General features: G+C 40.1%; 1 protein-coding gene across 1 annotated transcript in view; it reads left to right on the forward strand.

Annotated features, from left to right (window-relative positions):
- The first annotated feature begins 5,466 nt into the window (after positions 1-5,466).
- LOC111233703 (collagen alpha-6(VI) chain-like) overlaps positions 5,467-12,410 on the forward strand; it is a 38,673-nt gene continuing 31,729 nt past the window's right edge. Inside the window, exons 1-4 of the mRNA XM_022761581.1 lie at positions 5,467-5,526; positions 8,988-9,092; positions 9,522-10,097; positions 11,013-11,570. Coding sequence (XP_022617302.1) covers positions 9,002-9,092; positions 9,522-10,097; positions 11,013-11,570 — 1,225 coding nt within the window. The 5' untranslated portion in view covers positions 5,467-5,526; positions 8,988-9,001. The remainder of the gene's footprint in view (positions 5,527-8,987; positions 9,093-9,521; positions 10,098-11,012; positions 11,571-12,410) is intronic.

Raw genomic sequence — 12,410 nt, forward strand, 5'->3', positions numbered from 1 at the left:
CTATGGCTGTAGACAACCTACTAGCAAGAGTACAGTCATTCTGTTTGGCTTTAATTACTTCCATTTTGTCCATTGATAAAGGCAAATCGGGAGCTGTAGACAACACATTATCAGCACTATCCTCAGCTATAAAGGTATCAGAAAGATGCACCACATCAGCTAGTTTATGAGCCATGGCGCGCGTAACGGCGCACACAGGGAAAACGGAGGATGAATCAGGAGCAGCGGGGAACGTATCCATAGAGGGATTTTCAACAACTTCAGGGGAGGGGGGGACACTTTCACTCCTGCTAGATCATTCCCGAGAATGAGGTCAACCCCCAACACCGGCAACTGGGGCCGCAAACCAATTCAAATTGGGCGTCAACTGTGTCCTCCGTTTCTACAGCAATCACATTTCCATTGACAATTGGCATTGTTTGAATCAACCCAGTGGAGACTGACGTTTTAAACTGCTCTTTTCTCGTTAGCACCAGACAGTCAGCAATCAAATGGCTGCTTTCATGACAACAAAAACACGCACGCTTATCAAGCGGAACCGGAGACTGACGCCGGGGACTACGGGGGGATTTTTGTTTTTCACCTCGAGCTACACAATCGTGGGATGCGAATGAGGAAAACACATTCTTATGCGTTAAAGCAAAGTCATCGGAAAGCACCGCCGCTCGCGATAGAGTAGAAACTTGTTGCTCATTTAAATACACAACAATATTGTCCGGCAGCCAATTTTTAAACTCCTCAAGCAACACAAGCTCTCGCAGCTGAGCAAAATCCTTTGTTTTTGTGGCTTGACACCATTTATCAAATAATGTGCTTTTCTCATGAGCAAACTCGCCATAGGTCTGGTTGACATTTTTTTTTTTTTAATTCCTAAATTTCTGGCGGAACTAATTCATATGCACGGAGAACGGTGGACTTTACAACCTCATAATCCTGACACTGATCTAAAGACAGACTATTACAGACCTTCTGTGCTTTTCCTGCTAATTTACACTGCAACAATATTGGCCACACATCTTTAGGCCAAAGTAGAGCAGATGTTATACGTTCAAATGCACAAAAGTAAGAATCGACCTCTGTCTCTCTGAATGGAGGAACAAGGGCCAAATGCCTGCTGACGTCAAAGCTATCCTGAGGGGTAGTAATAGGTGCTGTTACCCGATTCGTGGAGGCAGAGGCAAGGGGTTGTCCCCACTCCAGCTCTAGAGCTTTGTTGATGAACCTTGTCAGACAAATAGAGACACACACACGGAAACACACTCAGTTCAGCTGCTGCAGCCAAATAAAACCAAGTGTTGGCTGCACTAAACATGAACAGTACTACCAAGGAAATGAAAGAATCTCTGAGACAGACTCCTCTGAGGCCAACAGTAGAATAAAGCCCAATCATCAATAGGTCAAAGGTTACAGCCTCTTAGTAGACAAATAATGTAGAGCTGAAACAATCAGTCAATTCATTTATTGACTGGTTGAAAATAATTTTGAGGTAATGGTTGATTAATTGTTTATGACTAAATTCCAGCCTCAACATTCTCTTGGACTAAAGGATGAACTGATTACATTTTGATGGTCAAAGGTCAAAGGTCAAGGTTATGGTGACCTCAGAATTTTTTTTTAGCTATAACTCAAGACCCCACAGCAATTATGACAAAGTGTCACACAAATGGTTCATATTTTTCATGACTCAGGATATACAGGGATGTAACCTGATGATTCTAGTTGATTCTTTTATTGTTTATTTGAATACCTTAACTTGTCCTCTGGAAAACTGCAATCTAAATTTTTCACTTCTTTTGGACATTTTAAATAAAAATAATCAAGCGATGAACTGATAGTAAAAATACTCACTAGAAGGATGCAGAGCTGAGGCAGAGGTCTGTCTTTGGGGAGAAGGAATATCCACAACGACCGACTCGACAGTCTGATCCAGGTCTATTAATCACACCAAATGCTGGACAGACTGAGACCAACAGGCATCATCATCCAAGAAAAATAAAACTGTTTTTTTAAGGTGACATTGGACCACACTGTATCCCAGCAGACTGAACTACAGTTACAGCTTCAGCCATAATGATGACATCATGATTAAAACTGCAAAAACACAGACTAAACTGCTTTGTTAAATCAGCAGCGTGTTGGCTGATTGTGTTCTTCCTGTCTGAGAGTGTGAACATTTAGAAGAACATGAAATAAAACACAGGGTTTCAACTATTTCTGTAAATTTCAGCCCATTAAATTCAAATCATTGCTGCAGACGGTTTTACAAAGCATAGTTTTTAGTTTCACACTTAACAGACGGCTGTAGGTTTCCGCTTGCAGAGATTAGTAACTCCCTGCAGAGAGAGTGCAGAGATCATGCCATATTAATCAGCCCGCATCAGTCTGATGATAGTGAACAAAATCTGAAGGTATGTGCAGGAAAAACAAGGCAGGGAGGAGGGGATTATCCCCGGCTCAACTCAAACCCAAGCAGCAGCTTTTTATACTAACAGCTTATATTAACTTTTCAAATCTGTCTTTTCAAGTCAAAATAAGGAGGAAAGGGTAAATTTATTTATATAATGTAGTTTACTTTAGAATCATTGCAACAGAAGTGAAAATTGCTGCTGCAGTTGCAAAATGCTGTCTCGGTTTATAAACCACATTGTTGTTACTTCATCTGATAAACCTTCAGACTGCACTTGAGTTTGACCGGAGGCCAGTACAGATATCTGAGAGTTTAAAATAAGATATTAAAGCTCCTCCAGTGTAAAGGTCTCTGTCCATGTGTAGTGTGATTATAGATCAGGTCTAGGTTCTATATTAATACTGTGAAAGTATCAAAGCCTCAGTCCACAGAGAAATGCACACAGCCTGTATTCAGAAACTGAGCCTTAAAACCAGCCGTCAGGACTTCTGGAATTTTGTGATGTCACAACGAAGCAGTCACCAAGCCCCGCCCACCTGGACCCACCATCCAAACCTTGCAGGATTTGGTTTCTCTGAGTGTTTTTACCTGAAATCTGCTTTATTTTTATTGGATCACTCAGAAAACAGTCAGCCAATCAGAAGAGAGGCTCAGAGCCTCCTCTCTTCTGATTGGCTCAGCCTGAGAGAGGAGATGTAAAACTACACTGAGATGGTTTTTATATCTTCTGATGGATCAACACTTCAAATAAAACACAGAAGAAGAAGAAGAAAACATGGAGCTTAAAATAATGAAGGTTTCTACCTCCTGGTCTCTGACAGCAACATCAGAATAATTCTATTTATGCACAAAACAAATTCATTTTTAAAAAAAATAAAAAATAAAACACAGAAGAAGAAGAAGCATGGAGTTTACATCAAATATAAATATATTCTAGATGTATTTTATATAATTTTATCCATAATCACTGGATGTTTCTGAGTAAAAACTCTGGAGACTGTTAGAAGGGTTTTTCTCTGTGATCTTAGCATTGCTGAAGCTCCTTACCTGTATCTGCACAATTGTATACATTGCACCGCTGCCACACAATTAGCTGATTGGATGAATACATGAAAGAGGGGTACAGGTGTTCCTCATGACGTGCTGATGAGATAATATCTGGTCTTTAGACTGGATGTAATGATTGACTGGATGTGTGTTGTTTTAGCTCAGTATAGTTATCAGTCTGACAGCTGAAGGCAGCAACACACTGTGGCCTGAGGCAGCTGAATAATGAGTTCATGAGCATTAATAAAATCCTGTGCTGTGTTTTAAACATCATAGCCAGCACCCACAGACTGATTGATTGGACTGATGAAAACGATTGCTTCGGTTACTGGCCTCACACAGTCCTTAAAAAGTAGAGGTTTCTTGCACAACTTCACCAACATCCAAGGTGGAGGAGAAAGTCTGAAGACGTTAAAACTCCAGCAACACTTGACGCACTTCGGCTTGTGGCCTCAAGTCTTTTAGCTACAAAGACCTCTTTTGACCTTTCTTCCCACTGTGATCTGAAAGTTTCTGGAAGTCGACACAAGCTCCACTGCCTTTGAGAACAGGCCAATGTCAACTGGAGCTCTGACTGGGCAAGTTACACCAGGAACACTGTCTGCTATGGTGATTGTAGAAACACTGAAGAGAGATGTTTTGTTAATGATATAAGAACAAGCTCTTGACTTTTGGTAAGTCTGCCCTTGTCTGGAAATCAGGACCACATAGTTCTTCAGTTTGGCAGAGATTTCCTGATGCAGGCTGGGATTGATCCTCGCTCCTGTCCCAGAGAAGAGAACATACAGAGGATAGCTTCAAACTAAACATGCTAGCAGCTCTTTGAGGCTGTATTGTGGCACAGCAGTGCTTTGAGCTAAATGTTAAGGCAGACATCCTCACAGTGACATGGCTAACATGCTGATCTTTAGCAGGTTTAACGTTAGCTGTCTCAGTGAAGATGTCCAAGATGTTCAACACAGTGAAGATGTTCATCTTAGTGGAGATGTTTAACACAGGGAGATGTTCAACAGTAAGGATGTTCAACACAGTGAAGATGTTTAAGATGTTTAACACAAGAAGATGTTCAATAGTGAGGATGTTTATCAGTTTGATGGAAGTGGGCCCAGGACTATAAACACAAGAACAAGAGGTCAAATTCTCCATAAATATCCATGTCCACTGTTTAGATTCATACTCACTTGACGACCACAGAGCTCACTTGCATCTTTTCTTGAGAATTTCCACAGAACTTTCCTCCCTTTCTCCTCTGTGGCCAAACTCAGCTGCTGCCCCATTAAACTAAATGAACTCGCTTTCTTCAGAAATCACCGGGATTCTCGCCAAACATGTTCTCTGTGGCCAAACTGAGTGCCTTACAACGGAAAGGCCTCTGTCCACCCTCACACAAACTCTAAAACTATATTTCTGCCCAGTGTGTGCAGGGCCAGAGCACAGACATCTGCTTTTGTCTTTCCGTTCACCTTTGAAAATGGAGGATGCCAACAGTCATTACACATTTACAGTTCATTAGATTTTTTTAAATTATTTCTCACAGAGACTGTTAAAAATGTACTTCTCCTGTAAGACAGTTCAGTTGTAACATTATCACTTAACTACAGACGACGAGCTGATTGGCTGCTGGCATTTAACACACATGAGAGTGGTATCAATGTTTTCATTTATCCCTGCAAGAAACCAAACAAGTATTTTTCCCAAAATGACCATTAAGTTTTAATGCTGCAACCTGAATCTATTTAGAATTTTGGAAGGACTTTACAAAAAAACTTAGAGATGGATTGGCAAACAGCTGGTGCACCACAATCCTGAATTATTCGGCTATAAAAGGACAAATTATTCACATACACAAATAAAAAAAGTAATTGGATTAGAGCCTCATCTACTTCTCCTGCAGAATGTGGTGGGAGGAGGAGGAGGAGGAGTTCGTCATCTGGGTCTTATCCCTCCTTGTCCTCCTCATCTTTATCATCCTCCCAAAACAAGCCTGCAGCTCCCTATGTGACGGAAGGACTCTTGCGTTTGGATGCAGACAGAGCTGATGTAGCAGCAGCAGCAGCAGCAGCAGCAGATCTGTAAGTGACTGTGAATGTCTGTTTGCTCATAGAACATGTACAACAATGCAGAGTTTAACAGTTCTGCATTAGTGGACTGAAGAGTTCAGGTGCTTTAAAGTTCAGGTTCCTTGCAGGAAGGAGTTGTTTTTGGATTTAATTATTTTTATCCTGGAAAGTGATGTTTTGCACTAGTGATGTCTTCTTCATGGTGTTACTGTTACTTTTATTCTCATCATGATATTACAGGTTTTGTTTTGCACCATTGATGATTGTTTGTTTTCTTTGCACTGATGATGTTTCTTCATTGTCGTTAATGTCTGATTTGTCTTTGCTCTGGTTGTGTGTTCTTTGTTGTGCATTTGTGTGTTTTTCTCTAAATGACCATTAAATTGCCCCTGGGGACAAATATCCAATTGAATTCTCGTATGCACATGGGAATCAAATCAATGCTTTCCATTTTATTTAATGTTTAAGGGGCTGTTACACATAAACCTCGTGTTTTTAACGGATCACTTAAAGTAGTTGTATTTTCTATTTCTGGCTTCTTACATTTAAAGGAGAAGTATGTTGGTATTCTCTATCTCTGTTCCTGTCAACAACAGAACGGAGCTTATCAAGCTCCACCTGGTTAATGACTTCAGTTGTGACTTGAATGTCTTAACACTACGGTCATGACCAGATACTGACGTTAGTTTGCTGCCAAACAGCTGAAGTGCATCTGTTTCCTATTCAAACTTTTGCCCAAACCAAGGGGGAGTTCTCCAAAAAGAGACTGAAACATCTCTGTGCTCTTCAGGGGTCTCTCTTTGGTCCACTTCAGCTCTGATGGGTCATCAGTCCTCTTTCTGGTCAAACTATAGTCCCTCAGACCTTTAGTGCTTTGGATTATGGGTAGCTTTCACCTGGAACAAGGTGGCTGCCACTCTACTTGTCTTATCCACATCCCTGGTATTTGGTTAAAATAGTGATAAATAGAGAATATTGTGTATATAATATAACAAGTCTATTATCATTCTATCTATTATTAGTATTATTATTGCAAATAACTAATTGTCACAGGATGTAAATGTCACTGTGTTCTGACCACATCAGCCAAAGGGTGTTTTTTTTTTTATCCCAAGCAAAGATCAGTGGTGTTAAATAAAGTTAAGCACTAGAGACAAACAGCTGATGCTGCAGGTCATGAACAGCACATGTCACCCTGACGTTTGTGTATCTACGTGTTTTTTCTGCTTTAAATTTATATTTAGATTAGATTTAGTTTAGTTTAAACATACAAAGAAAAAGAGATACTGTTTCTCCCAGCCCAGAGCAATGCAGCAGAGAGGATAAAAAACACAATTAAAATCATCTGAAAACAGATTGATGTTGATCTTCTCATGACCCCTGAGATTTATCACTTTTTCACTACGATTGTGAAAGAACTGGTTTGCGCTCCGTTAAACTGAGAGTACAGCGGCGGTCCGTGAGAGGAGAGCAGCAGTCAGACTTTTCATACATGGTTCCAACTATCTGCCTTAGTGATCAATACGACTCATTAATATCTGCTGTTACTGTATCGCCAACAACAACCCGGTCTGAAACTCCAAAAAGACCAAGGAGATTATTGTGGATTTTAGGAACAGAGAGAAAACCACACCCAGTCTGTGGCTGTGGAGAGAGTCCCAGCTCCAGGTTCCTGGGCTGACAGTAGCTCAGCAGTGGGTGGGTGAGGCACAACAATACCTCCCATACGCAAGTGTAACAGATGTACATATATTGAATTTCTATATATGACATATATGTACATATAAAATAAAAACATTTATGTAAGAATTATATGTGAAACCTATTAGAAGTTGGAAAAATTTCTGTCCCACACAAATATGTATGTTTATGTATGATTATATTGTAAACATATATTATGTAACTATATATCCATCCCAAAGCCTGTCAGTATGTTAATATTATAAACAGTCCAAAAGTCTGAATGAATGTGAAGATACATTTTAAAAATGAATAAGAAAAACGTATACATTTTTAATATATGTGCTGTTTTAATAAACTTGCATATATGGTCGCAACATCTTAAACCAAAGAAAAATTCATATAAACGAGTGGTTGGCAACTGGCGGTCCGCAGGCCAAAACGCCCCGCCCCCATCCCCCGCCCCCCCCCCCCCCCCAGTAATAATATCTGGCCTGCAAGATTATTTTTGATATGAATTTTTTTTTTCATTAAAAAAAAAAGATCTGTTGAAGAAATGGATCTCTGTCTGGGCAGCAACAGTTACCCACAGAATCAATTCCTCTTTAGTGATTTTGCCTAGAAAATAAAAGTAGCAATGCTGTATTTCAAACTACTGTGAGCTTTTATTCTGAAAAATTGTGAAAGGAAGTTCCAAAGGTTCTGTTGCTTGCTTGACAAACCTCTGACGGAGCGACATACAATGTGTAACATGAAGTCAATCACAAGCATCAACAAAGCAGAAAGACAGGAACCACAACTTCCTGTCAGGACTTTCAGAATAAAATCAGAGCAGAAACAGACTGCAGATGATGAGCAAGATGGTGGATTGTGATTCTACCCAAAAAGATTATTGGATTTATTTTTTACTAGATTGCAGCCTCTGAAGGACGAGGCCCTGAATTGGGACAGCACCCTCCACACGTCATTCAACACCCCAACACCAGGGCGTTTGCTCCCTCATTAGTTGTATTTTATGCTTTATATTGCTTATATTCTGTATCCCATTCCTGTAAATATGCGTCTTAAATCCAAATGCACCATATGAGGTTTATACAATTGCAGTTTTGTTGTGCTTGAACTTACTCTCTAAGTGAAGTTTTGTCCAAGTTCAGCAGCATTAACAGCAACCATCAATTATTCTGCTTGTTTTGATGGAGGATTTGAACATGAACCACCCAGGTGCCCCAGTGAGCTCTGGGAAACAGCTTTTAATGTTGTTCTCATGTCAGAGTTACAAATGTGTTTTTGTTTTGGAAAAAGAGGCAAAATCCAAACCATTGGGGAAATTGCAGTAATCAGTGGGACATTAGCAGAGTTCTTGTAAATTTCCCCTTTCAATTCATGGCAACTGTTCACAAAACTGATATCCAGCAAAACTACAAAACAGTTAGAAAGGACTTGCTGCACACCAAAAACTAAACTTCAAACTTCTGGGTCTTTATTTTATACAGTACTGGTGGGTCGAACCACGCCCATCTGCATTGTGATCTCAACTAAACACCTGTAAAGTTTTGTGTCTGTATCTTGGTTGTGACGCTGTCATGGTGACAAAATCTGTCTATAGACACACAGACAGACACCTTGACCATAACCACTACTTCCCTTACCCTTACCCTTAACCTTTAACCTTTAACCTTTAACCTTACCCTACCCTAACCTTAAAACATGTCTTCACCTTATAATGTAATGATTTACATGATGGGGACTTATTTATTGTCCCCATGAATCCAACTCTAACATCTATTTTACAGGAAGAGAGAAACTCATGAGCGCTCCCAAAATGAAGGGAAGCACAGGTCTTCTCTTCAGCCTCATCCTAGCAGCGTGTTCCTGTGGCATCGCTGCTCAGATAACAGGTGAGCTTTGCTTTTAGAAATGAGAGATCAGGTACAGAAATATTATAGGCTTGGTGTTCATGTGGTTTATGTCACAAAACCCTGGGAACAATGAAGGACATTACCAGGCTCCCTTTTACAGAAAAACAGTGAATACTGATTTTTTTTTTAGCATTTCAACATAACCCTAACCCTATACAAGCAAATAAAGAGGAGCCCTGGTAGAGCTCACTCACGACAACAGAAAATATATTTAGAATTTTAAAAAGTAATGAGATCTGACATTTTCAAAAATGTCAGTGCACATCGCAGCTGGTGAAAATGCTAAACTATCAGTTCGATAATGTTTCATTAGTTTATCACAATTAAGAGACATTGTGACCTGTAATGTTAATGTGACTCTAGTTATTTTGAGAAATGCAATGCTGACTTTATTTTTCCCTTATCCAGTTTGTGAAAATGTCACTGCAGCCGACATCGTCTTCCTGGTTGATGGTTCCTCCAGCATTTCAGCTCAAAGCTTTGAGGATATCCAAAGATTTCTCTACAGCGTCATCATGGCTCTTGACATTGGCCCCAAAAAAGTTCAGATTGGCTTGGCACAGTACAGTGACGACTTTCATCAGGAGTTCCTCCTGAAAGATCACAAGGACAGGAAGTCATTGTTGGATGCAGTGGAAAAATTGTCCCTCCGAGGAGGGAGGACAAACACGGGCAAGGCCATCGACGTCCTCCAGAAACGGTACTTCACCCAAGCAGCAGGGAGCAGAGCCAACCATCGGATTCCTCAGATTGCTGTGGTCATCACAGATGGAGCGTCCGATGATGACGTGACTGCACCTGCCCAGAGACTGAGGGATAAGGGAGTCATTGTGTTTGCCATAGGGGTGGGAGCAGCAAACGTACCAGAGCTCGAGTCCATCGCCATCCTCTCCCCAAAGGATTTTGTTTTCACCATTGATAATTACCAGGCTCTGGCCAGGCTGAAGGAGACTCTGCTGTTAACTGTTTGCAAGTCTGTGGAGGGTTAGGAACCATTTTATAGTTGTCCATTTGTTTTGCTATTTTGCTATACAAATGAAAATAACCGTGCAAGAAAAACAACTAGCCAAAGTCCATCTTTTGAAATACAGAAAGAGAAAGAGCATTTGTGGTTGCTAATAAGGTTTTTCTCCATTAGGCTGAGATCATACTGGGCATGTTTGTTTGAATCTTAACCAGACCCTTATAACAGTTTTACTTCTGATCTGCAGACCTCTTCATTAGTCATTTTGTGAAAAAGTTCAACTGACTACTGTCACTTCCTGTATGGGTTTACAACTGTTTTGATGATAGCTGGAAAATATGGAGTGCAGGATGTGGGCAGGTGTATTTAGGTTGTCAGTTTGCCTCAAGAAAAGTAATTTGTACAAAGTGTCATCAATAGCGTCCACCATTGTAAAGAATTTTACAAACGTGGATAAAGGTTCACTCACCTCCAAGGTATTTATGGTGCTGCACCCACTTGTAGACAATGAAAAAGTAGTGGCGTGAAGCTTGAGTAATTAGAACTGGAGAGCATGTTGTGTGCACAGTCAACCTTTCTCCAGCTTTTTTTCATCTTTTTACAATTGAAAAACAGCCTCTTGGGGAACTGCCTAATTCACAGCAAGTTAATTACAATGTGCACTGCACCTATTAAATAAGCCAATAAATATATAACATTGCTGGTCAAAACATACAAGAAAACCTCCCCACAAATTTGTGAGTTGAAAGGTCAGTAAAGCTGAATTCTTTGACCCATCTTAAACCATGATAAAATAGCCAAGGCTTTGACAAGAACTCTTAAACGACAACCTCTTTGTTTGGAGCAGACTGACACCCTTAGCATGATAATCTGTCATGATAATAGTCTGTACTGCAATTCATCGTAATATGTTTTTTTGTTTTGTCTTCTTTCAGCTTTGGCGGACAAGTATGCAGATATTTTCTTCTTGGTGGACAGTGGCATAGCCCAAGGACCGTTCTCCATGTTTAAGTCAGAGCTTATCAAATTGATCAAACAGATTCCCGTTGGAGCGTCCGGTTACCGCATTGGTTTGGCTCAGTATGTTCAAGATACCAAGGTTGCATTCTTTCTCAACTCTTTTCAAACCAAGCAGGAGACGATCAGTGGTGTACAATCTTTCCGCCTGCAGCCACAACCCTACGAACCACATAACCTGGCCAGAGCTCTGGAGTACGCCAATACTCACTTTTTCACCAAGGAGGCAGGGGGTCGTGCACACCGGGGCTCCCAACAGTTCCTGGTCGTTGTGACTGGAAAAGACTCAGTTGGTCCCGTGGACAGGGAGGTTTATTATATTGAATTAGCAGGGATAAATATTGTGGGGATGAATGCAGGTGCAGACATGAGATTAGTAAAAGTTCTTTCCAGTCCTGGTTATGCATTTGATTCTCCCAAAATAACTCTTCTGAGAGACATTGTCACTTCTGTGAAAAAGGAGAACATAACTGAAGGTGAGAAAGTTTTTACTGATACTATAATCATCATCTCGTTTTCTGTATCAGTTACTGTAAAGTCAACTTAGTAATAATCACCTCTTTGATTCATTGGGCTAAGCATCTGAAAATGTATTTTCCAACATTTTCCATCACTTGAAAAAGGATCATGGTCTCATAATAAGTTCTGTACTGATTAGACAGACTAACATATTTGTTCGTCGACTATTTGGCAGTTTATGGGGTGTGATAGCAAAAACATTTTGCAAACAAAACAGCCAATTGTGACAATTGTCGCTTACCTCGTTGTCACCCCTCTTGTCAGATGTCTGACGTTGCTGTGACAACACCTGTATCAATCAAAATTTTAGAGGCGTTGGTACATGCATTTTCAACTTTGAAAGCTAGCCTTTATGACACACTGGTCTAACCATGTCCTGACTCCAGCTCAGCAATTAACATATCAATCTGATTCTCAAATCATCACTTGCAAATATAAATAATTCAAAAACTGTGATTCTTTTAAGGTGTGTTTAGCTAAGCTCAGTAGTTGCTTTGTATAGCCTACTTAGCTTGTTGCCAGCTAGCAGGAATGTTTCAGCTTATACCTAGTTAATTGTCTGGCTGCAGGCTTGTCCACATTGGTGTGTTTCTGAGAACGTCATATAAAATACAGGCAAAATTCATTAGTATTTCATTTCACTTGTTGCAATAATTATTATATTTTCCAAAATTCAACATCATCTACCACCTAACCAGTAGTTTGCTGTTTTGTTATTTTTTGAGTTAGTGTTAGCAGAAGAGGACATTGTATAGCTATATTCTGTAGATATAATTGAATGGGTAAGTAGCACATGG

This window comes from Seriola dumerili, unplaced genomic scaffold (genome assembly GCF_002260705.1).
Source record: "Seriola dumerili isolate Sdu_G_001 unplaced genomic scaffold, Sdu_1.0 BDQW01000415.1, whole genome shotgun sequence".
NCBI classification, from domain to species: domain Eukaryota; kingdom Metazoa; phylum Chordata; class Actinopteri; order Carangiformes; family Carangidae; genus Seriola; species Seriola dumerili.